General features: G+C 37.7%; 1 protein-coding gene across 2 annotated transcripts; it reads right to left on the reverse strand.

Moving 5' to 3' along the window:
• Window positions 1-417: 417 nt before the first annotated feature.
• Window positions 418-20,969, reverse strand: xpot (exportin, tRNA (nuclear export receptor for tRNAs)). 2 transcript variants are annotated; one of them, XM_030148580.1, is made up of 24 exons: window positions 20,846-20,969; window positions 18,594-18,747; window positions 15,944-16,026; window positions 15,774-15,830; window positions 15,409-15,478; window positions 14,697-14,915; window positions 13,830-14,014; window positions 13,386-13,554; window positions 10,894-11,130; window positions 10,629-10,667; window positions 10,353-10,540; window positions 8,780-8,924; window positions 8,471-8,590; window positions 7,751-7,845; window positions 7,570-7,639; window positions 7,212-7,450; window positions 6,136-6,421; window positions 5,784-5,970; window positions 5,278-5,394; window positions 5,076-5,191; window positions 4,945-4,992; window positions 4,794-4,865; window positions 3,818-3,874; window positions 418-3,727 (listed from the first exon to the last, which is right to left on the reverse strand). In XM_030148580.1, exons 2-24 carry the CDS (start codon window positions 18,678-18,680, stop codon window positions 3,701-3,703), a joined length of 2,913 nt encoding a protein of 970 aa, XP_030004440.1. In that variant the 5' UTR covers window positions 18,681-18,747; window positions 20,846-20,969; the 3' UTR covers window positions 418-3,700. The 2 variants fall into 2 exon arrangements, with proteins under 2 accessions (XP_030004440.1, XP_030004439.1); XM_030148579.1 differs by having other exon boundaries at window positions 5,784-5,973.
• Window positions 20,970-22,847: the final 1,878 nt, after the last annotated feature.

Here is a 22,847-nt window from a genome sequence, read left to right on the forward strand (position 1 = left end):
AAACACTTTATTGGTTCTAACAGATGTTCTAACAGAAGGTTCATCATTGGCATATCAAAAAAATAAATGAAGATCTCAGCAAATTTCACCTTCAGTGAACAAATTCATCCATTTGGCAAGTGTTTCTTACACCAAGAGCAAATCTCTCTCAACAGGACAAAAATACCAGGTTGAAATAACCTGAAGAACTCACTAATAAACATTTGAACACATCGTTCAAGTGGTCATGGGTGGATATAGTTCAATGTCCTCACTTTTAATGTTTTGTCCATTCAGTATTTATGTGAATTTAACTGTGGAACACAATCACATAGTAATGTCCATTAAGGTGATTTCATGATCTGTTCTTTGCGTTGTCTCAGAGGTGGATTAAGTGCAGATTGGGCTCAGTGTGTCAGTGCTTTGTGAACTGTTTTAGTGTTAGAGCCAATTCGCATGAGTTGTAACTGAACTAAAATTTAGATTTTAACAAATGTTGAACATTTTAGAAAATGCAAGTCAGATGGATATAAAACTCGTGTCTGTGGGTTGTTTACCTACAGTAGCTTAAAGTTAGCGTAACATAAAGTCTGTAAACAGGTGAACAGATAGTCCAACTTTACAAATATTCACAATAATATACCAGCAAACACTTCTAAAGCTCACAGATTAACATGCGGTAGGGTTTAGTGGCTGTAAGCCGTTTCATAGAACACAAGGCCATGAAGAGATGGTTTAACACTTGTCCATAAATAGTTCCAGCAATTCCCACCAAAAAAAGTGTTTTGTTTACATGCATGTACTAAATAAGATGCATTATGTTTATCATGCGCTTTGGAAGTGTTGCCAGGTTTTGACGGCCTGTATTTCCATTCTTTATGATAATCTAACATAAACTAACACTAACCATTATCCATGCCACTGCCCTTTCAGCCTGATTAGCAGGATTGGCATGTTTAATGATCATGTTTGTCCTGAACACTGAATTTTTGAGAGCAGGTTGTGCATGTAGTTTAGTATTTAAGCTGTTAAATTTTACATTTAAAACAGTCAATTTGACATTCAGGGATAATTGTGTTTAAAGTAATAACCATAGATGTGTTTATTTTAGCACAAAGAATGGAGGCAGCCCCTAAAGCACAGTTAAGTGTTTATCACTAATGATGGCAGCTAAAACCATGCAGACATTAGTGGTCTGTCAGCTGGTGTTAAAATAGACATGTATACCCTCACTTGATTCTTACTCATCTTAAGAAAAGATCAGTGAGCAAACCTGAATTCAGACAAATACCATTCTGTGAAAATGGTTTATTATCAGTTGATTCATCATCACGCTGGTGTTTTTACATTTTTCTTCTCGTCAACAAATCCTAAAATGTGGACTATCACACTGGTGAAAACAGTCTCCACATGCACACAAGCACATTTCTTCCTGTTTGACCTGGAATTTGTCGACGACAAGAAAAATGGCACCATCCTTCCTTGCATAACCACCTTTAGTTGAATTTGGGCACTTTCATTCCTTCCAAACGGCATCATTTCAGGGCAAAGAAATGTAAAGTTGATAAAGGTACTCAACTTAAAGAGTCCATGAATTATCACAAAACACCAGAAAACCCACATGGATCTGGACAATGGAAACAGGAGGGCGGCAGCACTTCACAGCAACAAGAGAGGGTTGGAACAGACACCTGAACAGTGAAGAAGTTAATAAAAAGGATTTGTTTTTTTTTTTTGTTTTTTTTTTTTTAACGTAAGGAAATTCTCAGACATAATTGTTAAAGTTCAAGGTCATCATCATCCCACATTGATTGGTTTTAACTGTTTGACAGCTCCTTCACAGTATTACTTGCAGAAAGTGTTGCATATCAATTTGTCACTCACTCTGAATTGTCACAAATTATTCAATAAAAGAAAAAAAAAATCATTGAGCCACTTCTGTACATGGGAAATTAAGGTTTTTACACGAGCTGTACATGAAATAACCCCTATGAGTTTTGCATTTCATAAGGAAGCCCATTAGTGCCAGGAAAAAAACTGATAAAATGTAAGACGTGATAAGAATAAACACTTATGAAAGGATGAAAATTCTTATCAAGATTCAACTTTATACCAAGTTGAGATTTATGAGAACTCTGAAATTACGCCAAATTTTGACATTTGAGTGAAAATTACAATGTATTCTGTAAAAAGTTCTACTACTATGAGTAAAAATATGACAACAAACATGATTCATGATTCTTATTGTAGAATCATGTCCTATTTTATGTCAAAACATAAAAACCACAAAAAAAGGGAAAAAAAATCCCACTTACAAGACACTCATCAAAATTCAAAAAATTAGGGTTGAAGTTAAATTTAAGCACTAAATGGCACTGACTTGGCCATAAAATAAAAAAAATAATCATGTAACAGACTTGCATTTAAGCAGAATTACAAATATCACTTCTAAAAGAAAAGAAAATCAAACTGATGTTACTGTAACTACTGTGAATTTTTTCTAAGGAGGATGAACACATTTGTTTGTGTGTTTCTACTACTGGACTATTTTTTTCTGCTGAACTACTTTGTGTAAAAATGTAACAACAGCTGTGATTCTAGTCCTTTTTAAGTCAGAATAATGTAATACTGAGGTAAGGGTTTGAAAGATTTCTTTTTAGTGATTACAACTGTATGATACTAAACGTTAGCCAGTTATGACATGCACTACATCAAAATTATTACGTTAAATCAAAATTATGAAAACTCAGTGTTCTCTTTCCTATATTTTCATTTATTTTCTGGCAGAAATGAGCTTCCATAATTTACAGATGGGATAGTAGTTAAAAAAAAAAAAACTAAACCTAGGATATTTATTTACATTTTTGATCATCTTATTCTCTTATTTACACTTTGTTTCTCTTCTGTCTAAGATAAAAACAGCCCAAATTATTAGTCCTAGTTCCCAAAAACAAAAGTCATGGAAGATTGACTAATGAACATCAGTGTACATTTTTAACAAAACCATAATCAAGGGCTGATGAAATTTATCAATATTGATGCAATAGTGACATAAAGATATTTAAAATGGAAACTTAAGGGGAAAAAAAAAATGGATGTTTGCAATAAACCTGAATGAAAATGCACACTGACTTGGGCTGTAAGCACTTATTATTTCACTCCAAACCTAAAAACAACTCAACCATCCATTCCTCAATGCATAAAAAAGAAAAAAAACAAACATCAATGCCGCATCTTAAATAAAAATAATACAATTGCAGCCCTTATTTTTCGTCCATTCTGTGGCAGCAAAAAACTTCCAAAGAACTCAAATCTAGCAGGATTTGTAATGTGGTTCCTACAGGTTTTGATAAGAATAAAGCTATCGTCTCACAAATCCTAAAGTTTTAGGATGATTACTAAATGGTTTTAGACAGGTAGTCCTCTCCCACAGATCTGTGTTTACGTCTAAAAGCCCTTTCCACATGACTCCACACTTCCCAGAAAGACACTGGACAGCAGTGGAGCTCCTTTCTGTCTCGTGGACAGCTCTTCTTATCGGAGGGATTTATCCGTCCTTCTGTCCACAATCCTGACAGACTGGGCTTTGTTATGCATTTAACTTTTTAAGTGCAAAAGCAGCTCCTAGGCTAAGGTCCTTTTGTTGATGTAGTTAAGTGGCGAGTACAACCACTTCCTGTGAAGTGTCCTCTCAGTCCTGATGAACTTCCAGTTTCATTTCCTACAGCTTTGCTCGCTGAAAGAACGCCTGCACAAACACAAAGAAATCATGAATGAGCTAAAGAAGCAGCAGAAGAACATAGATGCTGACGATCGGTTAAAATAAATCAGCTCAGACCTTGATGTAGTTTTTCAGGACTTTGACATCTGGCTGCTGAAGCACTTGACACAACTCCTGTTAATAGAAAATCAAATAAATAATAAATACATCTGAGAGGAAAGAAAATTAGAACAACTGAAAGAACTTGTGAATATGTATTTCTGCAACTAGTTTAACAACCTTTTTATCACAGTTTAATGGGCAGATTAGTTTTAAAGTCAAATTGTGTAGAGGGGCATCATGTTTTCACATTCAAGTTTCTTTGTATGGGGGGGGGGGGGTTTACATGAATTCAGGTCCATAGCTGAGGAGGCAACATCCACACTACAATGTACAATGTGTTTAAGGTGAAAATATGTCCACAAACATTTTACAATTAATCCCTGAACACTGTAACATTCCTCCTAGACACAACAATTTCAAAAAATTGCTCAGATAGCAGTTTGTCTGCTGCGAATGTAACAGTAGTATCAAGTTAAAAAGTAGCGTTCAATTGCAACTGCTGTCAGTTGAATGAACAACTGGTAGTGGGAGGGCAACACGTCTACAAGGGATCATAAAATGTCAGAATAGAATGAATAGTAAACACAACCTTGGTAAAAAAAAGACAAAAAACAAAACATACACGAAAACATTAGTGTCCTCACATAGTTTCAAGACTTACAAATGGTGAATAATCAGTGAAGATCTGGTTTTTTTTTTGTTTGTTTTTTAAAGGTACCTACTACACAAACCAAATTTAAAAAAAAAAAACAAACAATGAGTTGAACATAATTTGTACTTGAATTACAATGAATTAATAATTGCAGGTTCTGAAAACTTGATGAAGGGAAAAAAATGACAGTGAGCTGGTGCTCACTTGAAGAAAAAAAGAAAAAGCTTCACATAAACTGTATTTTATTTTTTCTCTACATCAAGCATGAGAATATTTTCCAGATGTAACGTAATGTGTGAAGATGTTTGCAGGTTTGATTAGTTTTCTGGCTGATCTTACCTGTGAGATTTCAGGTGACACCTGTAGCGAGGGCAGATACTCCTGCTGTAAGAACTGGATAAACTCCGGTCCCTGAAAAAGAAACATTTACACGATTTTCACATTGTATCATATCTGCAGTGATTTTTAACATCATTAACAAGCCTTTTACCCGTTTGAGATGAATCATTTTCAGTGTGACAGCACACTCCGACAGTGTCTGTAAAATATACAACAGTCAAACTGAATGATGTGCAGAAACAGTGAAGTGGTTTTTGTCTGGACTCTGGTTCAGAAACTCACCAGTACTGTCTGAGCATCAGAGAGGTCAAAGGTCGGTTTAAGAGGAGCCAGGAAGCACGCAGGAACAATGTGTTTGTAGATGAAGTCAGGGAAACCCACCATGCCGTCTTTACCTCCTGTAGATTTGACCAAACCATTGTCAATTGTGCTAAAAAATGGCCTCTTAAAAGCTCTTGAAAAAGCTTTTCAGTGTGTTTCTCACCCCACAGCTCCACCAGTTTAGAGAGGATGATGAAGCAGGTTTTCTGAGCAATGGGGTCAGGGAAGTCCACGGCCCCCTGGATGATGGTGAACACAACTCGCTCAATGTTCTCTGCACCTGAAAACAAAACACACAAATTTGAGATCCAAAATGTTGAGAAAATGATGACTGATGCAAAAAGTTCAGTTGTACGGAAAAAAGAAGGGTTAGTTAAAACATTCTTAAATCACGTTCAGTGCTTTGTATTTTTTAGGTCCCTGAGAATCAGCTGGAGACAACAACTGACCTTTCAATAAGCCCTTCCCAGACTGCACAGTGTCCAATGGAAATTGGTAAAAGTGTATACATAAGAAAACTGTAGGTTTAGCAGCATAAACCATCTAAGTTTAGAGGAGGAGATCCACTTTGAAGACAGATTTTCTCAAAGTGTAAAATTCTAAAAGTAGAGCAGAAACCATACAAGTATTTTATTTGTTTTGTAACTGTGTGGTGTCTGTGAGACTCACCCTGGTTGGCCATCACCTCGTTCATGCCGCTCCCTGTGACCGTCTGGATGAAGCTGAAGTAGCTCCTCCTCAGCATTTGTTTCTCCAGGGCAGCTGCCTGGTCATTGTCCTCCGCCGGCCGAGCCAAAACCTCAAAGATGGCGAGCACCAGTGGCATGAAAATCTGTTGCAGGAAGGGAGATACCTGCTGCTGCAATGGCAACGAGACAGTGAGAGATCATTATTTCATGCTAATAATGAGATCATTATTTTATGCTAACTGGTCATTAGGGTAGAAAGCTGATAGTTTGCTACAGCTGTCCAAGACAAATACATATCCTCGTCCCTGTGTAATCTGAGTATTTGTGAATACCTTGAATTTAGCAGTGATCTGGCTGATGAGTGGGATGAACTCCTGCAGGTCTTTGGCCTCGCAGTCCTTCAGCATGTGCTCAGAGGCAGCGGGGACAAAGGGCAGCACCTCCTCCTCAAGGCAGATGATCATTCGATGCAGGAATGAGCGCACAGAGCTCCGCAGAACCCCCCGCTGGACAGGACAGCTCAGCGCAGGCAGGAACGTCTGCAGACAGTCTCTGTAGACCTCGGTGCAGCCGCATTGCTTCACCGTCTGCTTGTTACTGAACGCCTTACTGGTCCGGCTGTAGATACAAAACAGAGGTTCTGACTAAGCTCTGCAATATAGCTATATACATATATATCTATATCTGTAAATGATGACTCAGAAACATTCTCTTAAACATCCTGCATGACAAGAGGCAAATTACACAAAGTGCCAAACAAAGCAGCAATCTGACCAAACAAATTAACCAGAGGTCCAGAGGTAGCAACACATCCTACAAGACTGATCAGCAGGTGTTTAACACCTGAGACCAGCCAGCTGTCACTCAGAATGTGGAAAACAAAGCCTGAACCCTAATAGTCAGTTGGATACCTCTGAGACCCATGTTAGACAAAGCTGTGAACAGCATTATGTTTCTGCTGTCCACTTATTTCCAGATCACAGAAACTGTCTGAAAACCAAGAGAAAATGTGCTGTTTTTGCAATTTTAGATTTTTTTCCCCTCAATATCAGATACCAGAAGCTTAAATTCTAAGCGCAAATTCTAATGTGCTGAGGTTTTTGTTTCCTTCAGGCTTTTAAAATTCCTGAAAATGAAACAACATAAGCCTTAATGAAGTCTTAAAACACTTACAGCTCAACATAACATTAACGAGGACACTTTATTTTGAAAAGGTCTCACCTAAAGATCTGCAACTAGACTTAGAAAAACAATATAAGCAATACTCTGCTTGCTATAAAATACACTATCACTAACACACATCTGCATATATCTAATAGCTGTGGACATGCATCTTTAATGTATTGCATTTTAACAATGTATGTTTGAGTAATGAGTCCAGTAAACCCAGTGGGAACTCGATCCTCACCTGGCAAAGCCGACAGCGTGGCTCAGACAGTCAGCGAGGGCAGCCTGTCTTTCCTCCTCCGTCTCTTGCGGCAGTTTGGCAAGTAGCAAACGAAAAGCATCCATCAGTGGCGTCAGCAGGCCCCTCATCATTGCCTGCTTCCTCTCCACTGGACTCTCGCCATTTACGATCAGAACGCCCGCCGTCTCAAACATGAACAGCTGATCGTCACTGGTCAGCAGTGCTGGGAAACCATTTTCCTTCACAGAAGATTTCATATTTCAGGCAAATGGAGTGTACAATCTGAGTGATTCTGCTTTAATTAAATGATCGTCGTCAATTAATCAACAACCAATGATCATCAGGTATAGAGACTCACAGGAGGAGCCAGCTCCAGCAGGTCCTGGATCCTGGTCAGGATGTCCTCAATGAAGGCATTCATGTGTTTACTGTCAACAGGCATCAACAGCAGAAATGTCAAGAAATGCAGTTTTAAAAGTCTACACATCTGTTGGAGGACACACAACTAAAGGCAAAACAGAGTGATAGGTGCGACTCACTGCAGAGTTTTGATGAATCTGGAGAAGAGGTAGGCCACTCTGCTGCGGACCTTTGGGCTGTTATGTCTCAGTCCTCTTTGGTCCAGAAACGCCATCTGAATATTGATATACAGTACAGAAAACAACACTGAGCAGCTTCAGAACCAAAACATTTAGCCAAATGTTGTATAATACAACAGATTACAACAGAAAAAAGAAAAGCACTCAAAGAGCGCAGACCTTCACCAAAGCAGATTAGTGGGCCCCCATGCCCCCACCCCCGATCACCACCAAAATTTAATAATTTCTTCCTTGTGCCAGTATCAACATTTCCTGAAAATTTCATGAAAATCCGTCCATAACTTTGAGTTATCTTGCTAACAAACAAACAAACACGCACGCACGTACGCACGCAAACACACAAACCAAAGGGATCACAACACCTCCTGGAGGAGGTAATAAAAACACACAGAGAGTACTTGAGATTAATATAAACAACTGACATTAGTGTATTTACTATACCCTAAATTTTTATCTAACAAAATAAAATAAACAATGTAAATATGTAGACTTAAAAACACAACACAAAAGCTGATATAAATGTGGTCAAACTGTTATTGGAAACCTTTTCCACCTGCCACAAATGTTACACTAAAGTAGATCATTTAATGTAACACAAATTCATATATAAAATATTTTCTGGTTCTCAGAGTTACGTTTTTTGTATATGAGGTCACTCACCAAAACACTGGGAATGTGTTGAGGCTCCACAATGAAGAATTTATCATATCGAACAACTGTTTCAAAAAACTCAAGAGCCACTGAGGTGTGTTGGTAGCTGCTGACACCACAGGACACCAGCTGAGGATGCAAATTTTAACACACATTAGTGAGTGGAATTTTCATTAATTTCTCATAGTTTTTAAACATAATGTGCCCGCACTTGAAAACCCTCAGCCTTCAGTCCACGCCAAAGTTTTTGCACATATGGACGGACAGATGGACGGAGGGTAAAAAGCAAAGAAAATCTTATGTGATTTCATAACCCACCGTCCTCATCATGTCCTGGAGGGCGCTCGCCTTCGCCGTGTCTCCAGAGAAATGAGCACCGTGAGACGCAGGCAGAGCCTCGCCAAGCATGTACAACAGCCGGATGGCCACCTCCACCTCCATGAATGGAGCAGTCTGCCAATTCCTGGAGGAAAAAAAAAAACAAACCATGCAGATGACAGATGAATATCTTTATTTAATGTTGTTGTTTGAGAGTTAAGCTAAAAATAAGCACAGATTACTTTAACTTCACTAAACCATGTCCCATATATACAATGAGATACAAGTGTTTTCAAAATATTTCATGTCCAACCTCTCTTGGATGACTTTTTGACTGCACAGAAATGTATGAGCACAGTCCAGATCTACCACTACAACAGGTGACAGCCAAAGTGTATAATATGAATGGACGCAGTGTGGATACTGGTTGGTGGACTCCCATTCTAAAACAGTGAATTTGTATTTTGGCTGTCTACGTCTTCTCTATTTGACGACACAATAATGTACTGAAAAAACACAGACTCCACTGCTAAAGAATGTTAACAGTCAGTGCCATGAAGTAACAACAACATAAACAAACTAGCAGGTTAGTGAATAGATGGTAGAATGCTATGACAAATTAAACATTAGCAAGTGTAGTTGTACTATGAAGCTGGGATGTAATTATGTACACCCAGCAACTTGTGTGAGATCACAGTCTTGTTAATTACTATAACAGTAATGCTGTCCGTCAGCAGGGTTCCTACAAGTTAAATTTAAGACCTTTTTAAGACAACTTAGGACAGAATTTAATGCCCATTTCACAGCCATACTGGCAAAAATTTGTGACTCCTGGAATTTAGGAAAACTCGTGTCAATCAGGTTGAGAATGATCTTTTCTCCAACGAGGTATTAAAATTTACACTTCCCCATGCTTACTTTTTACTTCTGTGATCATTTCTCACTGGGGTGCTGCAAAGTTAGCAATATTTGGTCCCTAATTTCGGTATAAATTATCAGGTTGGAAGAGGTGGAACTGAGTCCACTAACGTTACTTTCTTTGCAGCTTGGACATTTAACAGGAACATTTAAACACAATACAGCCAACAAGTTTATGGCAACATAACTTAAGACCGACCATATCAAATTTAATTCCTTTTAAAGACTTTTTTAAGGTATTAAATTCAGATTTGTAAATTCAAAACTTTTTAAGACCTCGTGGGAACCCTGGTTAGGAAAAACAAAGTATTAATTCTGAAAGTTCAACTAAACAGACATGAGAAAACTGCACTCAAGCTCGCATGACAAAACTTTCTATTAGCCATGAAGCCTTAATGATACAATAACTTACAAAAGGCTACTTGTTTGCTTACAGTATTTCCAGAGAGACATTTAATACTCAATAATTTTAGCCAGTTGTTTTGTAGGCAGCATCCAGCAGTCATCAGTGACTTTTCATTTCAAGATACTTTTAAATTGCTGAAATTTCAAGTGACCATTCTTGCCCCTTGGTGCTAAATCAGACATGGGTCTCTGAGTAGCATTTGATGTTGTAAGCCTTTCCCTCAGTTTTTACACTAAAACTGGGTCTTACTGCATGGTGTTGGTGAAGACCCGTCGTACGGCCTCCAGCAGCAGCTCAGGAGACACCTGAGCCAAGCGGTCCAGCAGCATCTTCAGTTGCTTCCTGTACTCCACGAACATTGCTTCATCCTCACCCTCATTTTCAAAGTTGTACTCATCATCATACGTCAGTTTCTTCATGACGGCGAGCATTATTGCCTGCAGATAGAAAGCAGTGGCTTATTTGTTTATTCTTAAAGCAGTCAAATCATATTTGATGACAATGTGGAGGCATTTTCAGTCTTACCTCTATGTTTGTTTTCTGCTGGTCTGTCAGCTGGGGAAGCTACAATAACAGAACAAAAAAATAAAGCATTATTTTAAGTGGGGATTTTTACCCGAATTATGGAACCTGCTCATTAATCATCTACCTTTGAACTTTGGGACTTATGAAATTTAAAATGCATCCTGATCCCAACTTCTGAAATTCCATTGTATTCATTCAGGAGCTCTCATCCTTCTCGGACTGTGACTGCTTCAGGTAAAGATCAACTGCCTGCATCAGATCTCACCTGTTTGAGCACATGCAGGTATTCGTAGCAGAATCCGATAATGTTTGCAGAGATGTCATCGTCCTCATGCACCAGCAGCTGCAGTAACAGAGGCACTTTGGCCTCCATAGCCTGTAGTGTCTCTGCGGTAGCTTTCACGTTGCCAGTTTTGGCCAGCTTGGTCCAGCTCAGCACCAGACTCTGCCCCATCCCGTTAACCAGACGGGAGAACTTGGCCAGGAAGTCCACGTCCTCCTCCTGACAGAAGAGGAAGAGGAAACTAAAACATACTGCCTGACCCGAAAACATGTGACCTCTGCCCGGAAACATAAACACATTTTCTCTTATCTGCAATGACCAACTGAGCAAAACCAACAACCCTTCCAAAATAGAGATCAAAACTTGAAATGTGAAAAATATTCTAAATATCTACACAATCTGAGTTGTCTTTTTACAACTTATGACTGCAGTAGGTAATTTAGCTGTGCGACAGAGCACAATGACTGGTAGTGTGTGTTGTATCAGATCATACCTTTTTTTTTTTTTTTTTTACCATTTTTCAGTGATAGCACAATTATAGCACTAAATATATTATTGCCATTTTCGTATAGGTACTCCATGCATATGGTTCCCGATTTCCCTTCATTTTAACAGTAAAAGATTTTCCAAAGACAAGACACCTCTACAAGATATTCAAATATACAAATGAAATATCATAGATTTTGGTTGTCTACTGGAATGGTTGGTCGCATAAATGAAAATGTTCTGAGGAAAACACAATCTGCTTATTAAGGCATGCACATATACAGTGGGAGATGTAATTTATTTTAACCAATAAGGCTTTTTGACAAACCAATGTTTTAATAAAACTGTGTTCCATCAACTTTAATATTAGAAAATTGTTTTCATTGAATTTTACATTTACAAGGGACAAACCCAAGTATACACCCACCCCCCTGTACGTCTGCCCTAGATAACAGAAAATAAATTAACTTGTACTGAAAAATGGTAAATTATAGAGGTGTGCCAACACATCGATTATTAGATTCATCATAATGCGACATGTGACGACTCAATAACTATTCATAAATGTTAAAAAACGATTATCTTTCATAATTACTAAATGACAGGAACACAACCACAGTGTGCAGCAGGAAAATAGAAGTGGAGCATGCTGCCCGGACACCTTAAGGAACAGACCACGGGGAACACAGTACAACCAATTCTAACTGTCTGGCTACAGTTACAGAGCTTCAGAGTCATCCAACGGGTTTAAAAGGTCGCATTTGGAAGCAGGACTGTCGTGCTCTGATGCAGACGCCGGAGCGCAGATACTTCTGAACTAAAAGTATTTTGCCCAGAAAGCAGTTCCCGAACTGTACAATGAGACCAAAACCAAAGTAGTGGAATCACTGAGGAAAGCATGTGGGATTACGCCGACATGTGATGCATGCTTTGATTGTGGATAGCGAAATCTTTCGTTTGTTATGGGATTTATGCTGCTCATTGAGGATTTTGTTTGGATATCATTTATTATGACTGAATAAGATAGCGCTTGTGTTGGTTCAGATTGAATGAGCTGTTTCCTACAATTTTCTACGGAAGCGTGTGTGTGTGTGTGTGTGTGTGTGTGTGTGTGTGTGTGGTCTGAGAGTTTGAGTGGGTTCCTGGGGAGCTTTTGAGGTGCCAGAAAAACTAAAAGAGCAATTATATATATATATATATATATATATATATATATATATATATATATATATATATATATATATATATATATATATATATATATACACACACACACACATAAAATTAGACTAGTACAGAAATCTGTGAAAACCACTTTTGATTGAATTAAGTCTAATTTATTTCTAAAGACACTTTATTTGTTTTCTCAGAAAAATGTGAACGTCATTCCAAAGTTTTTTTGTACTTTTAACAGGTACATATTTTTGAAAAGTATTGCTTTTGATACAGCAAATGTTTTGCAAGTAACTGGAAATCTGTATTTGTGAATAAGAGCACCTTTTGCTGTATATGCCACTGCTACCTTTTCTCTGTTGGTTCCCTGGTGGAAAATAAGTTGGATCATTCAGTGGTTTGGCACAAATAAAAGATAATAGAGGCAAATTTGTTTGATTACTAGAATTTATAGATACTGATAAATATACATTGCTTAAAAGTAAGAAGTAGCCACAGAGGTAGAAAAAAAACCTGAATGGGGAAAAAAGATGCATTGAAAATTGTTATAATCGTAATAATTGTTATAATAATTGTTATCGTGAAAATAGTTGATTAATTGAATCATAGCACCCTGAATCGCAATCGAATTGAATTGTGAGGTGCCTTAGATGGCACACCCCTAGTAAATTAATGGTGTAAAATTGGTTCCCACAGGATAAAGTAAGGATAATCATAAACAAAAAATGTAACTCTTCACATAGTTCTGTACCAATATGTTGCTCACAATTCTAGTTATACATCAAACACTCAAACAACCAAAAAAATCGTCTGACCTGCTCCACATTGAAGAAGCCTACAGACTGCAGCACTTGGCACAGAGACTCTACCAGCTTGGTTTTATCCACAGGATCCATCCCTTTATTGATGATCTCATAAAGACAGTCACAGGCCTCCTCTCTGAGCTCCTCCACAGACATCTGACTCAGCAGCAGATTCACAAACCTGAAAATGTACATTTTACACCAAAAGCCATCAACCAAAATGTCATCTTCATATTTTAATTTTTCAAGGAACCAAAAGTACAACTTCTGTGTTATTTAGGAGCTGTAAGAAAACTCCATTCAAGAACTTCAACACCAACATTAAACATTAACATTTTGAGTAAATCAGTTGTCATTTCAGTAAAACTCCACCCACTGCTCCAAATGTCATTAATAAAGTAGTATTACAATTTGTTGTGCTGATTAATGAACATCATTTCCCATAAGCCCTTTTACCGATCATTGGCGATGAGGTTGAGGTCAATCCAAGATACGTAGGCTCCAACCACCTCCAGACACTGGCAGGTTAGCTCTGGGTGGGACTGCTGGTATGTCTGCAGGATCTGAAACCAGGACTCCACCAGGTTTGGGATGCACTGCTCCCTCATAGTGTCTTTGATTAAGGTGTTTCTACGAGTCTCCTGAAGGAAGAAAGATCATGACATGATGAAGACAGTGCTACTTTACACCTTTATTTCCCTAAACACACAGATATACTATACTATGACTACACTACATTTAATGACAGGTATCTGCTAACTGTCCTTACTGTCACCTCTTTGTGCCTTTACAGTATCGATCAATTTAGTTTATTTAACTCTTCATTAGTTAGTAGAAGTTCATTTGACAATTGGTTACCAATTTCTTCGATAAAATTTCAAACGAGAAACAGATGACAATGTCTTTAATAATGTGGCAGCTGAAAAAGGATGTGTGTTTTAGGTGTTAGTGTTTTTGAATAAAAAACTTAATAGTAAAAGGTTGTAATTAAACCTTCAGTAATTGTTTCCATTAATGAAAGGGGTTCAATACTTTGTACTAATATCTTTAAAAAAGGAAGAATCAGTTTGCCATGAGACTCCAATTATGTAAAGGTTATTATTTTGAGTTTTGCCTTCTTTCTTGTGACTATTTATATTTATCTTCTGTTCTTCCTCTGATCATTTCTACTTCTATGTTGTTATTTCATTCATATAAAGGAAGAAGTCTCTTGTACACAGTCATTTGTACACACTATACATTTACCGTGCTTTACTGCACACAAAACATTTAATTTCTACAAACAATTCTCTCTTTCAGGGTGGGGTTGGGGGGGGTCCTTGCCTCAGGGGAGTGTAGGATGTCTCGGTCAACCACCTCTGCGTCGATGGCCATGAGTGTTCGCAGGTAGATGTCGACACCATGAGGGTTCAAACCGACCAGTGACAGGATGTCGAAGAAGAACTTTGGCCACAGAGTCAGATACTCCATGATGAAGGTGAGAGCAAACACCTGAGCTGCCTTGTTCCTGATGAAGGGCTTCTCAGGCTGAGTGTTCATCAGCTGCAGGTGAAGAGGGGAAAAAAGATCATGTGTGAGGGAAGTACACATCTAACACAGACAGATGAACATCATCAACCCATCACACAGTCTCCTTTTAGCTCAGCTTTGGTCTCCACCGAGTCCTGTGCTTTAGTTGTTACATGGAGCACTTCTAATTACAATTATTGTCATCCTCAGACATGTTGCATTTGCATCAAACAGCTCAAAAAGCAAATCAATTATCAAAATACCTTCTGAATATTTCTTTTGACAACGTGTTGTAGTTCTATGTGCAAAATCAACTATACCCTTGCATTCCCAGATATTAGTGACAAAGTAATTATACACAAAACTTACTTATCATATTTGTATAAATAATATGTCCTGTGTGTGTTTAAGTGCATCTGATGTACAAGTATGTGTAAAATGAAGATTTAATTTAATTATACAACTATATATACAAGTATGCTGCCTGTTGTTTTGTTGGTTTGTGGTCCATGGTGGTGTACTGTACCTGACACTGGAGCCACTTCATCAGAGTCTCTCTGATGAGCTGCTGCTGAACAGCACTCAGACCAGCATGTCTGGAAAAACAAGCAGTTCAAAGGTCATCAAGAGGTCTGTCACATCAAAGTGAACCACTGTTTCTGCTGAGATGATGCTGATGGGTCAAAGGAACAATGTTATGATTAAAGGAAGACACTTCTGGGAAGACGTGAGGAGGTTTTCACCATTAGTTTTCCTGTTTTGTCCTGTTAAATTACAACTGATGTTAATGTTCACATTTGTGCATTCTGTTTGAGGTTCTGATTGTGGTTATTTATCTGTGTTATCCTTTGTGTCAAAAATTCACAAAATGACAGAGCGTGTGCATCTCACCTGAACTTAATCTGATGCTCCAAAACTTGGAAGCAGAAGAACTTCACGTGGTCGTCACTAAAACAATTTTTAAAAATGTTTTAAGTTTTGAAACACAACATTATCTGCATATATTCCAGCACTGTATTCCAGCAGGGTGTAATAAAAGCTGTGTTGTTGGTTAAACTTACTTATAAATGCCTTTAGCGAGGGCCTCAGCACACACCTCCCAAGCGTCCTGAGACTCCTTCAGCTGCTCAAAGTAGGCCATAGCCTGATCGAACACACAGAGCACTCACATCAACTTCACACATTTGCTTTCTATCTACAGTAAGTGTGTTTACAGTATTTAATCACATACTCATTAGTAATTTCTTCATCACTTTGTGTATACTGTAAAATTGATTTGTAAGAGTAACAATTTTATCAATCTCAAAAACCGAACTTGTGATTTTCAACTAAAAATGATCTCAATGTCTCAAAGTCTTAACACATTAACCAGCACAACTGGACCCAAAAAATTATTGAAAAGTATGTTTGCTTTTCCACAAATAATAATCATTCATTGAGCAAAAACATTAATATTACTAGAAGCACTCGGAGAGCGCAGACCTCCGCCAAGGCTGATCAGTGGGCCCCCCCATGGGCCCCCCCCACCCCCGATCACCCCCAAAAGTTAATTATTTCTTCCTTATCCCATTTCCAACAAACCCTGAAAATTTCATCAAAATCTGTCCATAACTTTTTGAGTTATGTTGCACACTAACGGACAGACAAACAAACAGACAAACAAACCCTGGCAAAAACATAACCTCCTTGGCGGAGGTAATTAGTCATTTTCAAGAACATATTTTATTTTAACCTTCATCCACACTGATCTTTATTTTCATTAAAAAAAAAAACTCTCTTCTTTCTGAACATTCCAACATGTCTGAAACACATGATGTGTCCATAGGGTTAGTAACACCACTGGACATGGTAACTGTACCACATTGCTCAAATAATGACTTTCCTGCTGTAAACAGTGAGTAGTGAGATGACAAAAGGCCACATTTAACTGCACAACATTTGTTAGCGAAACAACAAGAATGGAAACATCTGTAATTCATTGTCCATGTTGAAGTAGTCTTGTGTTCTTCCCAATACAATGACAAAGCACAACAAATAAGAAGAGAAAACAGTTCAGAAAATGAATGAATGAATGAATGAACGAACAAACAAATAAAATGACAACACATACATGTCCATCACTGTTTCCGAAAGCCTATTTTTGCCCATCTGCAGTCCTTCAGTTTCTAAATTAAAAACAGGGTGGGAAGTGTTTCCAAAAGTCACTGTTTTAGGGATGATAAAACAAAAATGTAGTAGTGTGGACATGACACTTCAGTGGGTCACAGCTCTTATTAGCATTGACACTGGGGCAGTGACATACGACCATGTGACAGGCAAGTTTTAGTGCAGTGTTAGCAAGATATGTAACAAGTCAAGGGTCTACAAGCACATGACGGAGAAGTGTCATAGCAAGGAAGGCATTGAAGATCTGTTAAGACAGGTTGAAACCTGCTTTCCATATGTGCCCCATCAACCCCATCAGAGCGAATACTTTCTGAGGCTGACTTTTTTGTAAAACTGGATTTTCCCTCTTTGCCAAAGAATGTGGACACGGTTCTTCAGTCACAATTTAAAATGTCTCCAAGTATACCACACATCTTGACTTTTATTTATATCTCTGGTTTTCACTGATTAAGTGAACCCTAAAACAGGAAACTTAAGCTTTTAGATCAGTGGTGAAAGCAAAATGTTAACAGGAGTCCTGCTGATACTAATGCAATGCAATGAGGTTTTGTTTTGCAGTTGTATGTTAGATATCACCATCTTAAAACAAACCCGTGATCAGGTTTTGTTTCCACTCTAATTACATTCCACATGCTGTTAATGGTGTTTCATGATACGGAGTGAAGAGAGGCTACACACAGACCTGGGGTTTCATCTGAAAACTTGGATAGCATTATTTCTCCATGTCTTGTTATAGTATCAAAGAGGTCTGGTGTGTAAACGCCGATTATTTTCATTCTTACTTTGCTCTTTTTGCTTTGCAGGCATTAAACTCAGATCACTGATAAACTCATGTGTGACAATACTAAGCTTTTTGATGAACTTTGATTGAACTAACTGGAAATGTGGCATCTAATCTAACTGTGTTTACATTTAAATGTGTCATCAATAAATCTACAATCAATGTCAGATTACGCAGATATTGTTAAGATAACTTTGCACCAACTGATTAATTTCCACCTTAAAGTAAATGTAATATGTGTAATATTTGTGGGCTTAATGTTCCTTTGTTTGTGTAAGTGACCTATTTATTGGTGGTGACGTCAGCAGGCGGTCAGATTGCAAACACCTGCGTTATCTTGTTTCTACTGGACACAGATTTAAAAAGCTCAAAACAGAGCATTTTCTCCAGATGTAACCATGAATGTGTTGAACAAAAAACATTTCATATAAATAAGGATAAACTGATCAACACTCATCTCTTGACTAAGACATCACATAAGTAATGCAACATAAACAACTGCAAGTGCAAAGTTCTGCTTTATCAGGGGCCAAATACTTTATCTTGAAGAACAGATTAGTAGGTGATTTTTCCCCAACAGCTGAGACATTCTGAAACCCTGACAATAACTGAGACATGCGTCTCTTTCGGAAAAAGTTAATTCTACACATAGAGTAAATGCTGAATGTAACCTATCTGCAGCTGAAGTAATAGTAGTAATAGTGACAGTATAAAGGCAAACAGTGTAGCTGTCTGAGAGTCAGAGACAGTGTGGTGAGTTGTACCCTCTGTCTGTAGCGGGCGTCGGCATTGGGGTTGAGTCCCAGCAGGGCCTGCTCGTCCATGACTGCAACGACAGACTGGCAGGCCATTAGTGGGTTAGCTTTTCTCCACGGCAGGTTCACTCCTCTCTGCTGACAGCAGGCACACTCCTCTCATCTGATAAAGAAGGACATCCCAACACCTGACATGAAATACATTTTTTGAGGGGGCATCTGTTCTACCTAGTGAAATCTGTACATCCCATCCAAACCCCCAGACACTTAGCACTTCACAGCAAAGACAAGAGAGCAGTTCACAATTTTACCTAGTTTGAGAACAGTAGTCAGCTGTCCACATGGAAACTGCTTTAACTAATCTGAACTGATCAACAGATACACTGAAATATATGTTTTGAATAAAATAACTGCACACTTAACACCAAAAGTCCATTATTGAGGTTTTTTTTAATCAAATATGAACATGTGGAACAATTACAGGGACTAAAACCTTTTTTAGTGTTCATATGAGCAAACACTGCTTTAACAGAGACAACCTTCAACAATGAGTCTGCTGTTTAAATGGTCTACAGCTGAAAATAACAATTATTGACAGTGAAATTATTACCCAGGTTTTACCAAAGTTTCTGGGAGGCTTAAGGTCACAGGGTTTAGAGGATTTCTGTACATTTTATATTAGACTACTGTCATACATAAAACATACATGTGTTAATTCATGACAGTGCCCTCAGACATCACACAAGAACAATGTTTGAAACAAATATGGTCAGTTATGAGTTGATGATGCACATACGCACTTGTTATGTCCATGAAAAAGAACATTCACAATATAAACCAATAGCCATGATTTCATTATCAGTTATTATCACTGGTTAACATTCCATTTAACAATTTTATCATTTATTGTAATTAAAATAAGGTTATGTGACTTGTGTTTTATTGTAATTATCTTTTTTTTTTATTTGTTCAAAAGCACATTACGAACAGAAAAGAATTACAGATAGATCCTCCTCTGATTAAAAAAGGCATTTTAATCATAGAAAAGTAAATAACATGAACAGATGAGCGTACTAAAAGATGGGGGGTTCACCATCTTCTTACTTTCTATTATTAGTAGGGCAGAGGGATCTCATTTTTAAAAAGGGGGGGGGGGGGGGGGTATTTTTTTCAATGAATGACCTCATCCTCCTCTGCAGAGGGATTCAAAGATTGAAGAGACCATGTGGCATAGGGAAAAAAATCCCAAAAACAGTCAATTTACATCATAAGATATTGTCATGAAAGGGAAAATCGTGAATCCTCATTAAACCCTCTAACCTAGACAGGCAGAGATGTGGGAGCTCTGACATGAAGTAGTCCCAGTAGCACATGTTGAGGATCTACAAACCCCAAAATATCCTGTTTATAATTAAATGAACAGCAGAAAAGCAGCTAAAATAATACCTGCACGCCAGGCTGCCATACAGTGATGTTGTGTGATCATTGGTGTATATTTCTGAGCTCTACTGTGGGTTATACACTGGTAAATAATGCTAAGGCCTCATGTAATGTGGTTGGGTTAGCTCCATGATGGTGAGGAGGATCCAGGTAAGGTGACCAGAATAATCAACCTTTGGGATCTGTTGTTTACCGGCTCGGATACGTCCAATCGACAACAGGACATACAACAGAAACAACAGGGTGGAGAAGATGCAAGCCATAACTGACAGCTCATCTCTCACCTACATGATGCAACACAGTGTCAACTATTTTATCCACGATTCAACCAAAAGACCAAGGCTAAAGATACTATTGACCGAATAATTCACCAAACACCAAACTAAAACGAACTAAAATGAGGATGAAGACGCGACACGATGCCCAGGCCACTCCTAAAAAAAGTTGACACCGCAGCGCCACAAGCTAACAACTTCAGTCCACAGACACTGCCACTGCTGCCGCTAAGTCAAGCTAGCGTTAGCCGTTAGCCTCCGTCCGCTGCTGTAATCTTTACATTGATTTGATCCCAGTCATCACCGAGACGCACACCTCTTCCCCGGTAGCCACACCGTCAGCCCCCTAGCCGAATAAAACCATCTTATTGTGTTTTTTTCTTGCTGTTTCTGACGGCTAGGTAACGGTACCTGCTGTTTGGCTGGTTCGCCTCAATCACATCATCGCTGTGAAACCCTCACGGTGCCAATCTCCGCTGACCATAGTCGTGGCATTTCTAGGGAAAAAAAGCTCTAAAAACGGAAGGGTAGCTCTGAAACGCTTACCTTAGTGAAAACTCAACTTGTCAGGTGTTTTTTTCTAACGCGTTAACTCATCACGAAGCCGCTGAAATCAGTTGCATGTCGGTCGGTTCAACTCACACGACAGGAGACACGGTGCGGCGTGTCCACCCGGTTACATCCGGTTCACAACCCGGAAGTGATCACCTCGGTGTAAACATGGACGTTAATAGCACGAGAATATCCCTGCTTCAAAGTACTACTCCCGTCTTCTCTTATTTGTTAAATGAGCACTTTTTATATTTTATTCCTCCTAAATTAACTGAAACTAAAATGGTGACGAACTTATTTGAAATTCTTGAAGATCTCTGTTTTTTTTCCCTCGACAAATCAACAGTCTTCTCTTTTTTCTCTTACTTCTCTTTTATGTTCTTTCTGGGTGTCATTGTTATGATTTATGGTGTATTTTTCCAAAGTGTATTTGCTCAGCATTAGTCTGTATTGTAATGCTAATATTGATCATTAGAATTGATCATTGAGTAAGTATGAGAACATCCATACCAACACATTTATCACAGAATAACAATGTAATTACACGTTTTAACCACAAATTCTAAATTATAATGTATAATCATTTTTTATTTATTTATTTATTTATTATTAGGGAATTTCATATTCACAAACATATTTTTTTGTTTTTTACACGGGTCTACAAGTAAAATGCCTCCAGAATAAAATTAATGAATCTTTACCAAGTTTGAGTCACTAATAAAGAAAGATTATATAAAAAATGTTTGTTGTTTGAAAGACACAAGCTTGGGCTGAAATGTGAAATGTCAATTTACTTTAGGAATGTTTGTCTCAGAGCTATTATCTACTTCAAAACACTGTCTACACATTATAATACATTCACTTTACAGGTTCTCTCTAGTGAAAATGTATAAATCTATTGTATAAATGTACATAAACCAATATATGTGTAATAAGACTTCATCATATATTTGAAAACATCAGCTAAGCAGCACTTTTGTCATTTGTTTTCCAATTCATCTTATTAAAAGTATGTAAGATTTAGCACATTTCATCTTTGAGGCAGATAATTGTAAAATAAAACTATATACTAGTGAAATAGACGTATAATGAAGGACAAAAAATGAGACTTTTTGATTAATGGTATTTTAAATATTTTTTTCCTACATTTAATTTCCCTGTACATTTATTGTTATTCTCTGCACTTGGCATTTTTCAGTGAAAATCAGGTATTTTCCAAGATTCAAATTACTGATCATGTCGATGTTCATTGAAGTACAGTCAAAGGCTATTTTTATCAAAACAGAGAAAATGAAAGAAAATGTGTTCTCAGCAAAATATATCATTAACTAAATATAAAAACAAGTGTCTACAGCCACTGTTATTTGTGAAACTACATGAGTTTGACTGGTGAATCATTAAAATTACAGTTTTTCCATGTTCATTACAGGGCCTCTGAACATTCAAATGGGTCACATCTGAAATCAGAAAAAAGCATTTTACCTTATTATAAAAATCTATTGATAGTATAGTGGTTCAATAGTTACTAAACATTTTAGATCAACAGATGTTTTTCATTGCTGGCAGCTGTTTAGGTCTGAGAATAAAAAATTTACCAATCAAGACTATACAAAAGGCCATCACCTGTCTGTACTTAACCAAAGTAAAGCATTTTTTTTGCTGTTCCAATAGAAACACATCAACAAAGGCTTTTTATTTTTAATGTGGAAGTGGTACCATATTTACTAGTTTCAAATTATATTCAAGTAACATGTTCTTGACGTCTCATCTTCAAAGCAAACAAAACATGTAAGTGGTTGATTCACTTTTAAGTTTCCATCTCGAAAAGTTCTTCAGTTCTCAGTTTTTCCATCGTCAGAAGGTAAAGTGAGGTCAGAATCTATTAATGTGGGCATCACTTTGCTCAACTTGGTCAATATTTGACGTTGCCATATCCAAGTTTACAAAAGGATGCCTGAAAATAACTACTCATTAAATTGTACTTTTTATTTCAATT

The sequence above is a fragment of the Sphaeramia orbicularis genome, chromosome 12 (assembly GCF_902148855.1).
Source record: "Sphaeramia orbicularis chromosome 12, fSphaOr1.1, whole genome shotgun sequence".
In the NCBI taxonomy this organism is placed as follows: domain Eukaryota; kingdom Metazoa; phylum Chordata; class Actinopteri; order Kurtiformes; family Apogonidae; genus Sphaeramia; species Sphaeramia orbicularis.